The sequence below is a fragment of the Episyrphus balteatus genome, chromosome 3, assembly GCF_945859705.1.
Source record: "Episyrphus balteatus chromosome 3, idEpiBalt1.1, whole genome shotgun sequence".
Classification (NCBI taxonomy): domain Eukaryota; kingdom Metazoa; phylum Arthropoda; class Insecta; order Diptera; family Syrphidae; genus Episyrphus; species Episyrphus balteatus.
In genome coordinates, this window is record NC_079136.1 from 1,083,626 (window position 1) to 1,105,007 (window position 21,382).

The 21,382-nt window shown below is 28.4% G+C and overlaps 2 protein-coding genes across 4 annotated transcripts in view; both read left to right on the top strand.

Annotated features, from left to right (window-relative positions):
- LOC129913354 (peripheral plasma membrane protein CASK) overlaps window positions 1-17,626 on the top strand; it is a 426,424-nt gene extending 408,798 nt beyond the window's left edge. For all 3 annotated transcript variants that reach the window (XM_055991975.1, XM_055991976.1, XM_055991977.1), the window contains 5 exons: window positions 8,097-8,216; window positions 8,306-8,428; window positions 8,500-8,607; window positions 12,201-12,376; window positions 12,448-17,626. In XM_055991975.1, the coding sequence (XP_055847950.1) occupies window positions 8,097-8,216; window positions 8,306-8,428; window positions 8,500-8,607; window positions 12,201-12,376; window positions 12,448-12,627 (707 nt within the window). In that variant the 3' untranslated portion in view covers window positions 12,628-17,626. The remainder of the gene's footprint in view (window positions 1-8,096; window positions 8,217-8,305; window positions 8,429-8,499; window positions 8,608-12,200; window positions 12,377-12,447) is intronic.
- LOC129913355 (scaffold protein salvador) overlaps window positions 1-21,382 on the top strand; it is a 110,410-nt gene that overhangs the window by 25,702 nt on the left and 63,326 nt on the right. The gene's annotated exons all lie outside the window — the stretch shown is intronic.

Sequence of the window (21,382 nt, forward strand, 5' to 3'; positions counted from 1 at the left end):
AAAAACACAACATGCATCATGAGACTTAAACACACTTGAACTGACCAAAGTGCCTGCACATTACTATACTTTTACTTATGCAGTGCAATTATTATGCTCTTTTGATTGCCAAAAACCCCAAGGCAAGAGGTGAACTTTCAGCGACCAGACTGATGTCATGGTACGTACTTGTACTGCAATGTCAAATGGGAGAATTTTGTAATTTAAAAGGGTGATATGTTATACTCTGTACACGTTTACACGTTCACATACATGTACAAAGATTATATATTGATTACAAATACACAAGTGTGTGTTTCATTTTGGGTTCAATTTCAACTTTTCCCCACAATGCACAGGATTGCAAGGAAATCCGTCCGTATTCATGTCACAAAGAAAAACGATACGAATCCAATGGTGGAGATGATAAAAAGCATCCTATTACACATCCTTAAAAGAGAGGACACAAAATTAAATAAAATTCGTGCGCATTCGATAGTGTATGGCATCGAGGTGCGAATCAAAGTACCGTTAAGCTGTAAAATTAAACGCAAAGTCCTTTTGGTTTAATTAAAAACTTTCAAATTGATAGATTTCTTTTTTTTTATTTATCGTGATTACGACTGTGACACTCGACAGCAGTGGTTGGATTTGGGTAAAACTGCAAGGAGGTAGTGTATCTCGGGAGATTATTGAAGGAACAAAAAAAACTATCTGCTATTAAATAATTTCTATTGTTTAAGGGGATTTTGCTTCGACAAAAAAAGAATTTATTAGATTTATTGAGATGGAAAATTAGTTTTGTGTTAGCGATATAAAGTTTTTTGTTTTATTCCATATCAATAATAGTCTTTTGTATTGGAATTTTGTTAATATTTACAATTGAATGGTTTCGAAATGAAACCAGATATATTTTTTTAAGAGGGAAATAGAAATTATTTGATATTGTTATAGTTTTAGTTAGTTTCTATGGATTGAAGGAAACCTTGCATTTTCTATTTCTGTAACAAAAATTACAAAATGTTTTAACCATTTTTTTCAATAGCCTTGCAGTAAAATTATAATTTTTGAATTTAAATACAAAGTTATTACTGACACAAAAATAAAAAACGTATTTTTTTTTTTGTCAAAGGATTAAATTCTGTGAAAACAGTATAATCACAAAAAAATAAAAATCCAATTTACTTGGAAATTTATTTATACGAATAATTACATTTACGCGCTCCTGATGTTGTGAATAAAGAGTCTTTTTCTGGTGAAGACAGTTTTATTTTTGTATTTATTTTTATTTTCCACTAGATATAAACTTAAATAAACACCTGAATTAAACATTCGACACCACATCACATTGTCCTTTATTTATACAATCTCAGTTTGCTTTAAATACATAAATATTTTTTGTTCGGATCAGGAGAGATGTGTGACACTTGATATTAAATTTAATTTATTCTCATTAATGTAACATGACTGCGAAATGATTGTAATTATAATAATTAATGAATTAAATTACCTTATGTACTTTTTATCCAAGTGCATATATTTAATATTCAATATTTATTTGTTAATGAACATCATAAATAAGAAATTTATTCACGAAATTGATAAAAAGTTATTGTTCTTTTTTGTTTGTATTATATTTACGGAAACATAATATTAAGCTTTGGGTTAAATTCACTCTTAAAAAAAAAAAACAAAAATATGAGATTAATTGGGTTAATTATATTTATACAAAGCCGATTATATTTGCATTCACAATTATATTCAAGGATTAGGATACCATTTTGCCTTAATCTGGATTATCTTCATGTTATTAACACTTTGATAATAAGCCTTGATGGTTTTTAAAAAGTTTATTATGTTTTGAAAAATGCTTTAAAATAAGGCTCAAAAAAGGAACAAGGTAATTCTTTATCATCGTTCTTTTTATGGAAAATAATTGTCAAACCGATGTTTGACAGGTTTTTCAAAAGCGTTTACAGTTTTTTCGTAAGTTATCGAATTTAGTTTGAGAAACTTTCTGTTTTAGGATGTCACTCTACGCTCCTCAAATTGTTGTGCAATTACACTGGTCTGCAAGGAAATCCTCCTTTAAATAAAACTATACTTTTCTGAAGGATTTTTGTATGCTGATTCCGAATCCGAAGTCAGAATTGACCTAGCACGTCACGTTTTTTAAATATTCCCGTTAGAAAATCTCAAAAACCCATTTTTTTTGCTGTTTTCGAAGAAATATTTTGGCATAATGTAATCTTTTTCAATTAAAATTGATACGGTTTATGAAAGAACTTATTTTTTTCTTTCAAATTCAATTTCAATCTTCTCAATATCTCTTTTCTTCTCCGAGATATCTTAATTTAAGTAAGTTTAGTATGTTTGGCATATCTTACCATAAAGAAACTGATCTCTATAAATTAATATATCTTTCTCCCTAGAACAAAAGTATACTTTTCTCATGGACTTTAGTGTGCTGATTTTGAATCCGAACTCAAAAAATTTCGGTCAGCTCTGGTTTTTGAGATATAGTAGTTTTTTTGAGATTTTCTAAAAAAAACTTGATTTTGTGATAATTTAATGCGAATATCTTAAAATCCTGACGTGATAGAATTTTTGTGATTTCCGATTCTAGCTCAGCACATCAAAAACTATAAGAAAAGTGTATACTATTGTTTCTAAGAGAAACAAATCTGAAGCTTTATAATAGTCCAAGCGGCGACCGTCGAGTTACTTAGCTCATAAGGTTAGAGGTTAAAATTAGTGTCAAATGAAAGATAAATTGATACTGAAAATAAAAAAATAGGGTTGCCACTTCTAAAATGGGAACTTCCATGTGGCAACCCTATTTGAAAGGAAAAATTGTCACATAACTAATACATTCATATCTTTGTTATTTGGCCAGATAAAAGTTTTTTTTTAAATGCCAAACGAAAGTCAAAATATTAAAAAAAAATAATAAAATAATATAAAGGACGTGACCCTACAAATGTGGCAACCCCATCCAAATGAAAACAACACTGACAAAAATCTTCTTTGAACAAAACAGTATAACTTTTTATGCACTAGAAAGCTAAACTAAACACCATATTTTAGATAATACTCCCTTCTATTTAAAAAATGTCGGGTGCCACCTCGCAAATGCAGACAAGTACTCGGCAACCCTACTCAAATGCTAAAAAACGCAAAAATCACTTGTTTTTTGGCCAAAGTGTATAATATTTGATCGAGTTAAAGGCTGTAAAATACATTATGTTTAGCTTAGACTCTCTTCTATCTAAAAAATGTCGGGTGCCACCCCGCAAATGTAGACAAGTACTCGGCAACCCTACTCAAATGCTAAAAAACCCAAAAATCACTTGTTTTTTGGGCAAAGTGTATAATATTTGATCGAGTTAAAGGCTATAAAATACATCCTGTATAGCTTAGACTCTCTTCTATCTAAAAAATGTCGGGTGCCAGCCCGCAAATGTAGACAAGTACTCGGCAACCCTACTCAAATGCTAAAAAACGCAGAAACCACTTGTTTTTTGGCCAAAGTGTATAATATTTGATCGAGTTAAAGGCTATAAAATACATCCTGTATAGCTTAGACTCTCTTCTATCTAAAAAATGTCGGGTGCCACCTCGCAAATGCAGACAAGTACTCGGCAACCCTACTCAAATGCTAAAAAACGCAAAAATCACTTGTTTTTTGGCCAAAGTGTATAATATTTGATCGAGTTAAAGGCTGTAAAATACATTATGTTTAGCTTAGACTCTCTTCTATCTAAAAAATGTCGGGTGCCACCCCGCAAATGTAGACAAGTACTCGGCAACCCTACTCAAATGCTAAAAAACCCAAAAATCACTTGTTTTTTGGCCAAAGTGTATAATATTTGATCGAGTTAAAGGCTGTAAAATACATCATGTTTAGCTTAGACTCTCTTCTATCTAAAAAATGTCGGGTGCCACCCCGCAAATGTATACAAGTACTCGGCAACCCTACTCAAATGCTAAAAAACCCAAAAATCACTTGTTTTTTGGCCAAAGTGTATAATATTGGATAGAGTTAAAGGCTATAAAATACATCCTGTATAGCTTAGACTCTCTTCTATCTAAAAAATGTCGGGTGCCACCCCGCAAATGTAGACAAGTACTCGGCAACCCTACTCAAATGCTAAAAAACGCAGAAACCACTTGTTTTTTGGCCAAAAATTATACAAATATTATAAAATATATCAAATATTATACACTTTGCCCAAAAAACAAGTGATTTTTGGGTTTTTTAGCATTTGAGTAGGGTTGCCGAGTACTTGTCTGCATTTGCGAGGTGGCACCCGACATTTTTTAGATAGAAGGGAGTCTTAGCTAAACATGATGTATTTTATAGTCTTTAACTCGATCAAATATTATACACTTTGCCCAAAAAACAAGTGATTTTTGGGTTTTTTAGCATTTGAGTAGGGTTGCCGAGTACTTGTCTACATTTGCGGGATGGCACCCGACATTTTTTAGATAGAAGAGAGTCTAAGCTAAACATAATGTATTTTACAGCCTTTAACTCGATCAAATATTATACACTTTGCCCAAAAAACAAGTGATTTTTGGGTTTTTTAGCATTTGAGTAGGGTTGCCGAGTACTTGTCTACATTTGCGGGGTGGCACCCGACATTTTTTAGATAGAAGAGAGTCTAAGCTATACAGGATGTATTTTATAGCCTTTAACTCTAGCCAATATTATACACTTTGGCCAAAAAACAAGTGATTTTTGGGTTTTTTAGCATTTGAGTAGGGTTGCCGAGTACTTGTCTACATTTGCGGGGTGGCACCCGACATTTTTTAGATAGAAGAGAGTCTTAGCTAAACATGATGTATTTTACAGCCTTTAACTCGGTCAAATATTATACACTTTGGCCAAAAAACAAGTGATTTTTGGGTTTTTTAGCATTTGAGTAGGGTTGCCGAGTACTTGTCTGCATTTGCGAGGTGGCACCCGACATTTTTTAGATAGAAGGGAGTATTATCTAAAATATGGCGTATAGTTTAGCTTTCTAGTGCATAAAAAGTTATACTGTTTTCTGCAAAGAAGATTTTTGTCAGTGTTGTATTCATTTGAATGGGGTTGCCACATTTGTAGGGTTACGTTCTTTATATTATTTTATTATTTTTTTTTAATATTTTGACTTTCGTTTGGCATTTAAAAAAAAACTTTTATCTGGCCAAATAACAAAGATATGAATGTATTAGTTATGTGACAATTTTTCCTTTCAAATAGGGTTGCCACATGGAAGTTCCCATTTTAGAAGTGGCAACCCTATTTTTTTATTTTCAGTATCAATTTATCTTTCATTTGACACCAATTTTAACCTCTAACCTTATGAGCTAAGTAACTCGACGGTCGCCTCTCCGACTATAAGGCAGTTTATCGAATGGTTTATTACAAATAAGATAATTCTAAATAGAAAAATAGTATATAAAATTACAAAACACGTAAAAATTTTGTTTAATGTATTTTATTTTGGTTTACTTTACATATTTGACTTTTTAAATATAATGGGCATTGATATTTTACATTTTCCTTAATTTAGGTGCTTTTGTTCATGTAGGATTTACTAAAAAGTGAAGGATTTCGAAATGTCTGCTTTTTTTGTCAATCAGTATTTTAAAAAATGAGTAAACATGAATGTAAAAGAACATATTTGGTGTCAATCGATAGGTCATATTATGAAGAATAAGTCTTCCAAATTTGAGCTCAATGCGACAAATAGTTTCAAATGAATCTAAAAGGGTGATTTTTTAGAAACTACTCACATTTTTCAAAAATCATTTTTACAAAAATGGTACCTGATAGAATTTTTCTGAAACCAGATTTAGATTCAGGAAAGTCTAATCTTTTATAATATCAAAAAATTATTTGAAGGAGAAAAAAAAGTTAAATTTTGCAGACCAGTGTTATTTATGCAATCGCTAACAGTTTATGGAAATTGGATCTCAATTATTTTTTAAAATGTATAATTACTCGAGTGTGCCACAAGACAACCACCTTTAACCCTTGCTGTTCCTTATATTTTTAAATCACTAGAGGAAGAAGTGAAATGAGTCTGTATGACTTCTTTTCTTGTGATCGTTTCAAGACCATTACTACTTCTGCGACTTTCCATTCGTTTGGAATATATTCTAATATTAGAGTGGCATTCATTATGTAAAGAAAGTTTTTTTAAAATCTTGTAAAGTCATTTAATATTTGGTTAACGTCCCAAATGTAATTTTATTGCCAAATTTAATCAATTTTTTTTGATAAAAAAACATTCTTTCGTCCATGATATTCTTATAGGCACTAAAAATTTTCAAAAGGATATCATTTTTGTAATGGATTCTGGCAGTACCTAATCCATTATAAAATTGATTTTTTTTATGTGCCGCAGATTTTCTTATTTACAAAAAAATATATAATTGTATAGACTTCTTAAATTCTTATTTTCTTTTGTGAATGACATATTTTTTTGTAATTTCATTAAAGTTACATTTTCGTAATAGTTTATTTTGGTATTAATTCTTTATTTCATGCATAGAGTTAGAAGCACAGTTTCGCTCAAAATACAACCATTTGTAGACTCTTAAGATTCACCAAGTAAAAATGTGAGCTGTTATGATACCTTTCATACACATAACTCAACCGTTCAAGAAACGCCCTTTCAACAAAAATTTTTATAATCACCAAAATGTTCCACCCTAAAGCCTTTAAGAATAAAAATCTAAAAATCAAAGATTTTGACCACGAAAAATACACATTATGGTTATTAATACAAATTCGTCTGTGTCTTTAACTATCAATATAAAATAACGCCTTTGTAAGATTACGTATTCAATGCATGTTAATGTCAACAACAGTCTTAAAGTTTTTCTTAGGCTTACTTTGGAAAGTTTTCTCAAACAAAAAAGTTGGTTGTCTCAAAAAAGTTTTCTAAAGAAAAATATTGGCAATTCTTAGACGTGTTTTGCGACATATGGTGCGTACGATAAGAATGATGAATAGATAAACAGTTTTGTATCGACTTTGAACAATTCACACTGAGAGAAAAAATAAAGTCTGAAACGAGTGAAAAATTTAAAAATTGTTTTATGTAAATAATCTTGTAGCTCGAAAACGTTTACCATCCACAACATTTTTATGATGTTTAATGACATCCAGATTTTACGGACTGAATTTTGACTTGGAGTTTAGAAAGTATTTTCAGAAATGAATATCTGTCAGATATGAAATTATTCAAATTTGTGTTTTTTTTTTTGGAACTCTGAGGAAATTTTGTCATAATACCTATAAATTTTAACTGTAGAAATAAGGAACCCGATTAATATTTTTTTAGTTTTTCAGTTTTTCTTCTTATTTTTTTTTTTTTTGAGTGTAGGTACAAGACCACAAATTTAGTTCAAAAAACAAGCAAACACACAATCACTGCCTCTCTTTTGTTTTCACTTCCATTTTCCATAAAAATTTATCATTTTTAATGTTAGTTGCGCTGTTGCCGATATAAGGATCATCATCAAGTTTCAAAAACGCGGTCCATCCATCACTCATCATCAAAACTTAGCATGTTTATAGAAGCAAGACAAATAAAAAAAAGTTGTATCTAAGCTGTAGAGGTACACATATTCTCTCGACTCGTATCATTGTATCATAAATAATAATTTGTAACTCTCTTGTTAATGGCATGATGGTGTCCCGATGTCGTGTTTCCGCATTCAATCAGCTCGCAACGGATATCCGGCGAGTTGAAAATTTGGTATATAAAAAAAATAAAAAAAAAAAAACCTAATGAATGTAAGACACACACAGGTAGAGGAATGTTTGTTTATGAATAATAAATAAATTTGTTCTTGAAATTTTTTGTTCATTTGAAATTTAAATTTGTTTTTATACTTTTGCTGCACATGGCTTTTTGTGAACTTTTGTAGTTTTTTTCTGTACTCTTTTTTCTAGGATGTGTTTTTAATTTTTTTTTTTGTTTGAAGGAATTTAACACTTTTTCTAAACCTTTTATGATTTGACAAGAATTTTTAAGAAAAAAAAATTTAGAATCTTTTTTTTTTTTAATCAAGTAATGGGAAATAAGTTTAATTTAAATTTTCAAATTTTCTTTTAGTAAATTGCTCGATTTTCGGGCGGAAAAAAAAGCAATGCCGGGACAAGTACTTGGCCAAACATAACGCTGTGTTCGATAATTTGGATTTAGTGACATACGAAGAGGTTGTTAAAGTGCCAGGTAAATCTCGAAAAAAATAATTAAATTACAAAAATTAAAAATATTCTAAATTGCCTTAATTTGCTGTTTTTTTTTTTTTTTAATTTTAGTTACTGATCCCAGCTTTCATCGGAAAACTTTAGTATTATTAGGCGCACATGGTGTTGGTCGTCGTCATATCAAAAACACTCTTATAGCTAAGTATCCAGATAAATATGCTTATCCAATACCACGTAAGTTAAAATACAATACACAAAAAATATTATATGTTTAACTTTTGGTTTTTTGTAATTTTTTTAAAAAGATACAACGAGACCTCCACGGCCAGACGAGGAGAATGGCCGCAGCTACTATTTTGTGTCACACGACGAAATGATGGCCGACATTGCTGCTAACGAGTATCTCGAATATGGTAAGAAATTAGTTTTTGAAATATTGAAATTTGCATAAGAAAAGTATTAACATTGCATTTTTGGGGTTTTAGAGTAAACATAGGTTGACACATATAACTCGTAGATTTTATAAACGATTTTAGAAATTCATCTAATTTTTTCGTAGACTCATTTATGCTAGAGAAAACCTGCTATCCCCACTTCAGTTAAAATTTTTCGATTCACACTCATCATAAACCTTGAGTTTTAAAGATGAAATACTTTTTAATTTTGGGTAACACGCTAACCAATGTTTTTTAAATTCCTTCAAATTATTCAGAGATAACCCAAGATTCTTTTTTCTATGAATTAGAAGTTAAGGTTTCTTTTCTTATATTGAGTTCGTGCACCATTGAACTCTTGAAACAAATGGCATACATTTTCATTTCCTTTGCTAAATTGTATACAAGACTTTGGCCCAAAATAAGTGCAACAAGTGCAAAATTCATCTTCTGCATTATACCTATCAGTCAAATGGCTTTAGCCATCTTTGCTCTCATTATATTTTAATATTTCCGTTTGATATTTCTCGAGAAATACTTTTTCTGTATTGTACAATAAAGAAGATTTTTTTTTAATTAATTTTGTTCATTTAAGCTCTCATTTAATGAATAAAAAAGTAATCGTAAACAAAAGACATGAAGTAAAGAACTTGCTTATTATTAACTTTCATTTGGCTTTAAAAATAAAGTTCTAAAATCGTGTCTCATTTTTCTATTAAAAAGGAAATGAATTGAAATGAAAGAATGGAGATTGTATTTGCTAGGGATTTTATGGAAAGGTAAGCTCAATATAGGTCAAGACCCGGTTTATGTGACCTGTTATAATTTACCTGACCTATCATAACTTATTTTAATTATGTGACAGAACGTTCATTTAAACCGAAGGTAAAATAAATTAAAATAGGTCAACTGTTGAATTTGGACGGTTTTCTTTTCAATTTAGGATTTCCTGAGGGGTTTATAAAAATTAAAGGAACTTAAATGGTTTCTTATAAGAAAAATGTAAAAGCAGAAAAAAGACAAAACACGTTTTGAAGTTGGGAAATCCCCTATCGATTATTATCAAATGTAGACATTGTGTACATCATTATGCTTATTTTGTAAGATAAATGTACTTTATTAAAAATAATTGTTATTTTTAATGCATTTTATTAATATAAGGAATTCCCAATGATTATGTGCTTTGGCACTAGCTTCAAAACTTGTGGGGGGGGGGGGGCTCGAATGTCTATCAGTTAATCACGTGCATTATGATGGAAGCTTCAATATGATCTTGAAGGCTTGGGAGGGATTGGAAGGAAGAAAGTTTGGTTGTTTTTATAAGCAAAAGGCAAATGACCTATGATTTTATGGGTAGATTTTATTGTACCAATAAAATTGCAGTTTTTACAATTTCCACTATTAAACTAACTGACATTGGCGGTAATGCCTTCTTTAGGTTAGCTTGAGGAACTATAAACGTCTCTATAAATATAAACTTTCCTGCTTCAGAAACTACAACTCGAAAATAGCAATGCTCTATCCTCTCCATTTTGATAAATTATTATACCTATACCGCCGGATTTCAGTACTGACAATATTGGCTTATCTATCAGCAAATAGAAACATCTCAAATCTCTTAGCAGCATAATAATTAAAATAAAATATATGGGTTACACTGGTATATACGTAACTTACGTTTTGTTTATGAATTTTGATACTTTGAGACATCTTCCGATGCTAAATTAAAGTGTTCATCTCAAATAATGAAAATGAGTTTTTCCGACAGTTAGAACACTGCTAAACTTAATTGAAATTGTCGAATTTCATTTTAAAATACATCTTTCAATTGCTTCATTGTCAGTTAAATCATTTGCTCTACCAATTTTGAATGAATTTACTGTAATATTTTCAACTACAACACAAAACAAATTTGAATTTATCTAACAACGATTAGCCTAGTCAGACCTAACAAACACCTGAACTTAACTTTAACTTTAAGAACCGTATCAACGTTTTTTTTTATATATGTGGTTAGCTTTGAATAAATCGACGCTGCCTTTACACGAAAAACTGAATTGTAAATCCAATCAAACGCTTTTCATTACATCAAATTAACATTAATTTATTTTTAAATTGACCTCCTAACTTTTTTATAAAATTAACAATTTTGTTTTATTTGATTTGAGATTCATTGTTATCTTGTGATTTAAATTAATATGTACGCTATAACACTCATTTATGGCAAAAGCTTTGAATATTTCTTGGTCGATCTATGGAGCTAGTTTCTTGTAAAACTAAAAATTCTTGAAATTGATGATTTAAATATAATTTTCTTTTTTGAGCAATTTTCAGTTTTCGTTTCAAATTTAATAAAATTTAAAAACTCCACACCCCAATCGACACGAAGGCGTAAGTATTTTGTTATATTCAGTCTTCAAATAAATTTTCATTGAAGTTATCCAAAAAAAATGTTTAAAATGGCATATAAAATGGTCATAAAGAAAATTAAGTGACATATTACTCATGCTTGTAGCTTGTTAACAAAAATGTTAGAACTTAATATTGTCATCAATTTAATTAAATAATAAAACCTAATGACAGGAAGGTTTTTCGAAGAAACGCATATTTCTTAGTGACTTTAAGTACAGTCAAATCATGCATCAAATTATTACCAAAAACGCAAGCAAGCTACATAAAATTAAACAAATAACATTTACCTTCATAGTATTATGTGAATAAAAATTAAATTGCATTAAACTGATGGCACATATTTTTCAATTATAATGAAAATCATAAAAATTCGTTCCCGTTTAATAAGTAAAAGAGGGAAAGAAAGAATTCAGAATTTCTTTAAAAGAGCAATAAAATGTTTTTGTATTTTTACCGACTTCCAAAAAAGAGGAGGTATTCAATTCCTCAGTATTTTCTTTTTTTTTTTATGTTTGTTACCGCATAACTTTGGACTTAGTGAACCAATTTTGATAATTCTTTTTATATTGGAAAGCTGTTGGCAGCAGTTTCAAATTCGTTCAGTTCTGGCCTTAGGAACTATTAGAAAAACCATAAAACCATGGGAGTCGGTTTTGTTTTTTTGATAAAAATGATTATTTAATAGGCATTGATGATGTAAGATTTTTTTTTCTTGTGATGCTTTCTTTGACTTATATTTAATACGAACACACTTACGAGTATGAAGCTCCTTAAAACATGTCATTCTAGTTCAATTTGAAATTAAAAAAACATGTAAAGCTATAAAATTCCCACGCACTTTAGAGCTCATGCAAATGTCCTCCATTTCCCTTTTTTCCATTTATTCAACATTATTGGCCGTGCACTAAAAGCGTCCATCGTGGTTTGTTTAAACAAACCATAAACTGCTCTCACTCGCTAGCCCCATCAACCGCAAAGACATAAACATCAGAAAACACCTTTTATTGCATTTGCATTTGCTCTATAGTCGATTGGCCCTTTTCATATCCAACGTGATTTGAGTTGTTGAACATGCAAATTAAAATCTCAAGTACTTTCCAAACTTTTGCTGAATCATCTAATCCGTCTCTATATACTCTTCTACTTCACAACCAAAACAGGCACTCATGAGGACGCAATGTACGGCACGAAATTAGATACAATACGACGCATTCACACTGATGGCAAAATGGCAATATTGGATGTGGAACCACAGGCGCTTAAAATCCTTCGGACAGCTGAGTTCACTCCGTACGTTGTGTTTATAGCAGCTCCATCATTGCAAAACATCGCCGATGTAAGATTGAATTTTTTAATTTTGTTCTGTGTTTTATTTCTAAACCATATTTTGTTTCTACTTTTGTGTAGTATGATGGAAGTCTGGAACGCTTGGCCAAAGAATCAGATATGCTGCGTCAGGCTTATGGTCATTTCTTTGATTTGACAATAGTCAATAACGATATTGGTGAGACAATAGCAGCGCTGGAGAACGCAATCGATCGAGTTCACACCACAGCACAATGGGTACCCGTGTCCTGGCTCTACTGACAAGACAGTGAGCTAGAATGTCCGGACTGTTTGGAGGGATGCGATTGTGAATGTGAATTGGTTGACTCGCAATATAATCTTAACTAAAAAAAAAAATAACAAAAACAAAAATACGAGTCGCAAAAAGCTTTTTTTTTCTAAACAAAAAAAGAACTAAAAAAAAGAAACAAAAAATAACCTTATATTCAGTTTGTTAATTAATTTAATGTTTTTTTTTATATTTAAAACCTTAAACTTATATTTCCATTTTATGTTTAATTTTTTTAATCAATTTTAACAAAAATAACATTTTTAAAAATAATATTTGGATTAGAATACTAAATTCACTGAACCCTAAGTAAAATTTAACAAAAACAAAAAATAAGAAACAAAAAAAATGAAACTATTTTTCCACAACACCCAAAAGTATACCACAATATAATTTTATAAAAAGCAATGGACAATGTAAACTCTCATTTCCGAAGAACAATCGCACTTTTATTCTTCAAAGAAAAAATAAAAATACCAAAAACCAAAAAAAAACACGACGCAATAACTAAAAAATGAAAAAAAGAAAAAAAAAACATAAGAAAATTAGAATTTAATCATAAATAGAGTGAGCACACATATTACCTAAAAAAATAAGTTTAAAAAAAAAAACCACAAAATCACATTATATAGAGACTTTGGAGTAGATTTTGGAAAACAAAAATAACAAACAAAAAATTTTAAATAATATTAATTACAACCAACAACTATTTACTCAGGACGAATTTTCGAAAAACAAAAAATTCGCAATGAACGTATCAAGATTAAATAAGAATAATTTAAAAGAGAATAAAAACAAGCCAGCAAACATTAGACTCATTCAGTACCGTAAGAGAATGTAATGTTTTTGAAGAGTTTTTTCCTACTCGATATATTTGCGTTCTTTTAAATATTTTTAAAAGGCTTTAAAAACATATTTTTTTTTTTAAAGATAGCAATGAATTCATTCATTGACTGGCTTTACTGAACTCAGCCATTAATTTTAATCAAACCAAATACATTCAGTGAACGAACTTACAAGAAATCAAGGATTATTTCCCTATTTCTTTGCACTGCTGAATGCACCCATTGACTGATATATGAAATTGTATGTTTCAATGAAAGCAATTCAGTTGAATTAATTCACTAAATGAAATCAGTCTGAATTCTAGCATTGAACGAAATCAAATTAATTTGTTTAACTGAACGAAATCGAATTGAACTCTGCATTAAAATTGAACTTGGGTACTTACATCTTCAGAAATTGAATGTTTGTACCGTTCTCTTGAGAGGTTAAAAGTTTTTTTAGAAACGAAACTTCGTTTTGAGGGTTTTTTTCTGTTGCAATGTAAATTCGCTGAATTCATCCATTTTCGATTATTTTCGGCTTAGGGGGGTCAAATGCCCTGATCGATTTTTGAATTACTGCTCATTAATGATCGAGAAGGTGTCGATTAAAAAAAGTAGAAATTCTGCTTGTCCTCTACAACTTGTATTGATAACAAACGAATTGGAAATCACTGAATCACATTATTCAATAGCTGTGTTCAGCATTCAAATGAACTTTTTGATTAAACTACCGAATTTATTAGTTTAACTAATTCCTTTACACTGTGCAATGAAACTTTTCAAAAGACTTGAAAAGGTTATAACTGAGTATTATGTTGAAAACAACTCTAATCCACTCTTGTTTTGAATTCAATTAAATGGCAAAAACTTTCTTAAAAATTGCAATCTTTTACGGCCCTGTCTTCATGTAAACTCACAAAGCAAACATCTTCATTAGCATTCCAGGTCTAGAATTCCATAATCTATGATTATATTTTACTTTTTTTTTGTATTTTTTTTATATATATATTAAATTAATATAAATATTTTTTGTGATAATTTTCCAACTAAACACAGTTAAGTAGCGAATCAAGACATCCAAACATTCCATACATAAAAAAAAAACAAAGGGTATAGAAATTGAGGCGTGGCGCGAAAAAAGAGTAAATTAATAAATATAACAACCAAAACAAACATATTTATCAAAAAAATAACATCTTAAGCGCAAAACAACAAAAAAGTAAAATTAAAAAAAAAAAAACATTCTACAAGAATTAAAACAAAATTTAAATGAACATTTAAAACAAAAAATTAATAATTATAATTAAACTTTCCCGAGCACAAATTAAACCAAAAAAAAAATGAAAAAAAAATTTAAAAAAAAAAACTACAACAACAAACAAAACAACCCTTAAACTCATAACCTGTATGATGGGGGGCAAAACTGCGCATGTAATAAAATTTCCTTTTTTTTTTGTTTTGTTTGAGCGAGGGGCGTGCGTGAATATATGAATTAATTTATGATGAATGAAAAAAAAAAAAAAACTCAAACCAATGTTAACATTAAATTTAAAAATAATTAAATATTTAAGATAATACATTTTTAAAATAAAATTTAAAACCAAAAAAAAAAATTATTGAATTTAAAGTGGAAATGATAGAAGAGATGATAAATAAATTATTCAATAAATGAAACTTTAATAGAGAATTTAACAAAAAAAAAAATAAATAAAAAAACAAAAAAAAAATAGGTGAATTAAACGAATTAAAAACAAAAAATTAAATCAGTTTTGAAAGTAAAATTTTAACAAAAAAAAAACTAACAAAAAAAATTATATATTCTATTTCCATCATGCCAAAACGTGTTATGAATTATATACCAAATCTTCCCAATGCATTAAAGTATATATAAAAATCACATGCAGTTTAATATTATTTAAAAAAATATATAATATTTTGGTTTGCTTTGTTATTTTTATTTACAAATGATTTAAATTTTTAAAATTGTTTGATTTAGTTTTTTCTATTAATTTTGTTTTTACTTGAAAGTATGCAATGTTTGTGATTCTTATTCTTGCATCTGCTAATGATAGTGTATAACAGTTATAAAAGTATTTAATGTCATTAAAGATATGAAATATTTAAATTCTTTCCTGCAATGATGTAAAATACAATATATAACAGTTTACATCAATTGATTTTGACCGAAAAGAAATAAAAGATTGTACTTATCACTTCTGTTATACAACTTTTATATGTTATTTGAGAAGGGATTACTTTACTTCTGGTATATTTAACATTATTTCTTGTATATTTAACTAATATCTGTTAAATCTAACTATATTATGATTAAATATACAAGAAGTAAATTTTTTCTCCATGTATGCAATAAGAAACACAAATTCGGTTGAGTCCTTTTTACATTCTCATTTTTTTTTTCTGTTTTTGTTTAAAATTTTTTTTTTTTTCTTTATTTTATACAAAATTGCATTTCCCTAAAATTGTACGATATGAATCCAATCAATGTTCATTAGTTTGCCATAACAACCATCTTCGAGGAAAGAAAAAGACATGTGATTTGAACAAAAAAAGACATTACAAATATAACATTCCCAAATATTCAATAAGAATACCTCTTTAATGGCAACAAAATTCAGAGCAACTAACCAAAAAAATAAGAAAATTGAAAAATAATAATAACCAAACAATGAAAAATATGAAAGTAAAAAGATTATACTCTTCAATTATTGAGCTTAACATCTATTTAATAAAATTAAAACTAAAATATAAAAAAAAAAGTTTCGATATAAAATAAACTTAAAAAAAAAATGAAACAAATTAACAAAAGCAAAATGAAATAAAAACACATCTATGGTTTCAAAAAAAAAAGAAAAAAAAAACATTATAAACAAACTATAAAACTATATTATATAGGAAACAAAAAGAAAGAAAAAAACAAACATTTACATTTCATACTAATTTCAATTTTATTATAAAAAAACAACATTGTTTATATTCTATTTGTGGTTTGTTTTTGAAATTTATTAAAAAAAAAGGCACAAATCTATCGAGTATTTTACATAAATAAATAGTTTTTAACTTAAAACTTAGAAAAACCAACAAAACAAAAAAAAAAAACATTCCATTTCTTCATTAATGTCAATTCAATCGAGAAGCAAAACAAAGTTTGCTTTAACAAAAGGACTTTAATTCTCTCTTAAGAAAAAATGTTGCCAAATTTTTGGGTTCTGAGAAATGAACAATTCTCTAAATACAACCCTGCCGTTTCATTCAAACAAACAAACAAACATCATCATCAAAAATCTATAAGAATTGTTAAATATTCAAATCACAAGTTTAAAATAAATAAAAGAAACAAAAAAAAAATTGATAGAAAATTTCCCACACACTCAAAAATGTTTCTTAACAAAACAAAAACAAAATACACAAACACACATTGAAACATTGAAATAAATGTAAATGTAATTTCATTATTTTAATTAACAACAAAACACGTTAAATAATGGAATGTATAGTATTAATTTTTAATTTTTTAGTTTTACTAATTATTTTATCATTAAAAAAAGAAAATCAATTAAATTTACAAAACAAAAATAATTTTACTACAAATAATAAAATATAAAATATTTTTATAAATTGTCTTTCAATAAAAACAAAAAAAAAAATAAATATATATTGCACACAAGAGCTTATTTACGATTTAAGAAATGTGAAATATGTAAATTTATAATTTTTTTTAGTTTTAATTTTAATTTTTAATTGAATTTTATTTATTTTTTTCTTTATTTTTTTTTTTTTGTTTATTTTTCTTAATGAACGCATGTGTTTTAGTATACTATTGTCTTCATAATGATTCCCTTTACTTTTAAAGGTGATAACACAATGTTTAATAATGAAAAAAAAAAAAAATAAAAGGAAGTTATGAATCCATAAAATATATAAATTATATATATTTGAAAACAATAGACAGTTAAAAATTTCAGAAATATATTAAATAATCAACACAGGTGCAAGAAATAAAATTTAAAGAAAAATAAAATAAAACAACAAAAAACATAACAGCGTTACACAAAAAAATTAAAACCAAAAAAAAAAAAGATGAAAAAAAACTTATATCGCAAGAAAACATTTAAATAAACAAAAAGTTTTCAATTATAAAGAAGAAAAAAAAAATTAAAAAAGAAGAAAAAAAAATCAACAAAAACAATAGTTTAGAAAACACGAAAATTTAAACAAAATATATTTCGATTTATAATAATCAGTATTTAAACATGGGAAATCAATGAAGCTAAATTGAAAACATAACAAAATGGAAAAACAAATATATAAACAATATATATTTAGATTGATGAGGAAATGAAATAAAAATTAAAAAAAAAAAGTTAATGCTTGTTTTATTGATCCTTTGCAAATTAAGTTAATTTCATTGAACCAAATTGACCCTTTTATAAATCATGCATGCATTTACTTTGGAGTTTATCTTTGGCACGCAGACTCATATACATTATGTCGTTGATCGAGCTTTTTTGTTAATTTCGACTATTTAATGTAGAAAAACCTAAAATGAGTCGCAAAAAAGGAAGAGTAAAAGCCTACAAAGGGAAGCCATCCAAATTGTTTAGTATTCAGTGTAAATTTGGAAAAGGAAGGAAAAGCCGTACACACAGGGTGGTTATTAATGCGGAAAGTAGGGTGCGCCTTATATTGAGTAAAAAAAAAATTTTGTTAATTTTGACCGTCCCAACCCGCCATTTTTTTCTTTGTCATGAAAAAAAAATTGTCTGAAAAATTTATAAAAATTGAATAATATTTAGAGGTCGCTACCGGCATTTAAAGCTTCATGGTATAGTGAATTTGTGGAATTAATTTCTAAAACATGAATTATGTTTTGTTTAAACATTTTTTATTATTTATACAAGGTAATATACCATCAATTTGCCAGAAAGCCATAGCGGTTTGGTTTGGTTGAGATAAGACCATCGTATTGGAGGGGAGATGGGGTGGTTTATTCCCCTCTTTTTAGCCTGGAGGGTAAATTTTCTAGGAATTTGACTTAGATTGGAAAAAAAAATTATTAAAAATCGACGGTTATATCTACAACAACTTCATATACCTTTTTGGAAAGCTAATAACTTTTTCTTTTATTATGTTTCTAAATTCTAAAGCTCTTTCAAAGAACAGTTTTTGAAAAATTTATTTTCAAACTCAAACAAAAATTACAAACTAATTTTTCTCAAAATAGTATGTAATTAAGTACTGATTTTATTTTCAAGATTCAATTCTTTTATTAATTTTAATTCAAAAAGAGAAAACTGGATGCAAAAATGTTTTGTCGTTTTAGAGAAATTAAAAAAATTAGCCAAAACTACCTACTTTTTATTAGAGAAAGCCCTTTATTTTTTGTGTCTAAGTGGCTGGGCTTGCTGGTAAAATTAATTAATGAAATATTAAGTTTTCTTCTATTATTTTTGTACATTCAGAGTTGTTGGAGGATACAATAAAGTGACACAGTATTAAAATAACCGGGAATTAATCCTTTTTACCGACTTCCAAAAAGGAGGAGGTATTCAATTCGTCTGTATTTTTTTTTTTTGTTTTTTTTATGTTTGTTACCGCATAACTTTGGACTGAGTGAACCAATTTTGATAATTCTTTTTGTATTGGAAAGCTGGTGGCTGCAGTGTGGTCCCATTTTAATTTCGTTCACATTTAACCATAGGAACTATTTTAAAAACCATAAAACCCAGTTTTGATGCATGGAAGTCGGTTTTGTTTTTTTGCTAAAAATGATTATTTCATTGATAACCCTTGAAAACTGAACTGTGAATTTTTAGTATTTCTGGGGTGCCCGTTGGCCGTTGCTTTCGCTGAATTCTAGCTGTAATGTTTTTGAGGCAATAAAAACGAAATTTTTTAAAGGAAAAACAATTTCAAAAAATATATAAGCAAGCACTTGATAATGACAATCATATTTTCTAATTTTTAAAGCTGTCAAGAAAAATATTTTTTCCTATATACCATTTCACTTTTCTCTTCCTTAGTTTTTGTCCTTTCTAACCATTTGCCCAAATATAACATTTTTGAGATTAAAAAGCAAGCTTTTTTAATATTTTTTGTTTGTAATGAAAGAACAATGCCAAAGTTACCCAGAAGGTAACATTCTATCGCTTAGGATAATGGTAAAAAATGATATTTGACCTATCAACCAAATTTCGGGTTTTCTCCTTGTTAAGTTTGCTGATTTTAAATCTTTTTTAAATCAGAACTTAAATTAGAACGAGAACATTTTTATATGAGCACTCAAACCGAAAAACCATAAATACACACTTTTATTTAACGAACATAATAAAAATTAGCTGGAAAATCGTTATCACAATCACAACCCTTAATTACAGAAAGTTGTAAAATTATGTTTAATACTGTTCTAGAGCATAAAACTTACCAAAATATGTGTACTCGTCTAAAACAAAATTAAATTAAATATCTATAAAAATTTTGGAATGAATATTAAAGAATTTTGAACAAATGGCACCAAATTCCCAAAGGAGTATATTTCGGATGGCAATAAATTTATAACGATGGCATTATTTTTTGGGAGGGGAAGGGGATTTTTTTTTTGGGGGGGGGGGGGGGGCTTGGCAGATATTTTTCCGGGAGAAAATTGCAGGGAACTTGAAATTATAAAAAGAAACTGATTTTTTAGGTGAAGAATGAAACTAGAATAGTTTTTGTTATTTGGGCTGACCAGGCCAATTTTCAAAGCCCGGTAGCGACCCCTAAATTTTATCGGATTTGGGAAATTTTTTTTCATGACATGGAACCATTTGACGGGTTGTGAGAGTGTAATTTCAAAAGTTTTAAAATAAGGCGCACCCGCCGGAAAGGCTACTTACTTTTAAAAAAGCTTCAAATAATCACAACTCAAATTCGAAAAAATGTGGTGTTAAGGTAAGTCTTACAACCTGTACTTCGGAGAGATACGCGTAGTACTATTTAATGAAAAAAAAATTAATTTGAAAAGCAAAGCAAAAATAGAATATAAACAATGTTTTTTTCAATGTCAGTACACAACGATAGTAGACCATTGCAAGAAAGTAAAAAAATTCAAAAATTTGAACTATATGTAGTTATTTTTGCTCTAAATCTTTTATCCTAAAGGAATTGTTATAGCCAAATATAAATCGGGCAAATTTGAGGCAAGAGATATCAAAATAGGAAATAATTCTTTTTTATTTTAATTAATTTTCACAGTAGGTAAACATATTCATATGAAAACCTTGTTTTTCGATGTCAAGTAATCAACTTTCAACCTACTTTAACCATATACGAACAAAATTCTAAGAAATTATAACAGGAAATTGTTGCAGAATCAAATAACATAAATTCTGCAAAATAATGCATAGGAAATAAAAATGTAGTAGGTGTGAAGAAATAAAAAAAAAATGATGAAAAGCAATTTCATGTAACTAAACAAACATCTGGGTCTAGGTGGAATATCATGTTCAACCTAAATAATAAAAATAATTTTATTTTTTGTTTCACTTGAATGAATAAAAAAAATTCATGCAATCCAATTTTGTTCTAATATTTGGACGAAATATGAACCGAATTCTCGATACACTTTTAGATTTCAGCCATAGCCACTGAGTGTCTTAGGATGGAGTAAGTCCGGATGTTCATTAATAATAATATTAATGATTTTTAGTAACCAACACCTCAATCGGCAAATAGCACAATAACGGTCAAAGAATGGCTACCTGTCATAAACATCAATATTGGCAAACACTCTGAACCTTCTTCTCATCTTTCCTGTTTCTTGTGTTAACATTTTTCTTATTTACCATAGAACTTATGCTACCATCTTCATTTAAAGATACTTTCATATATCTCTTGTACTCGT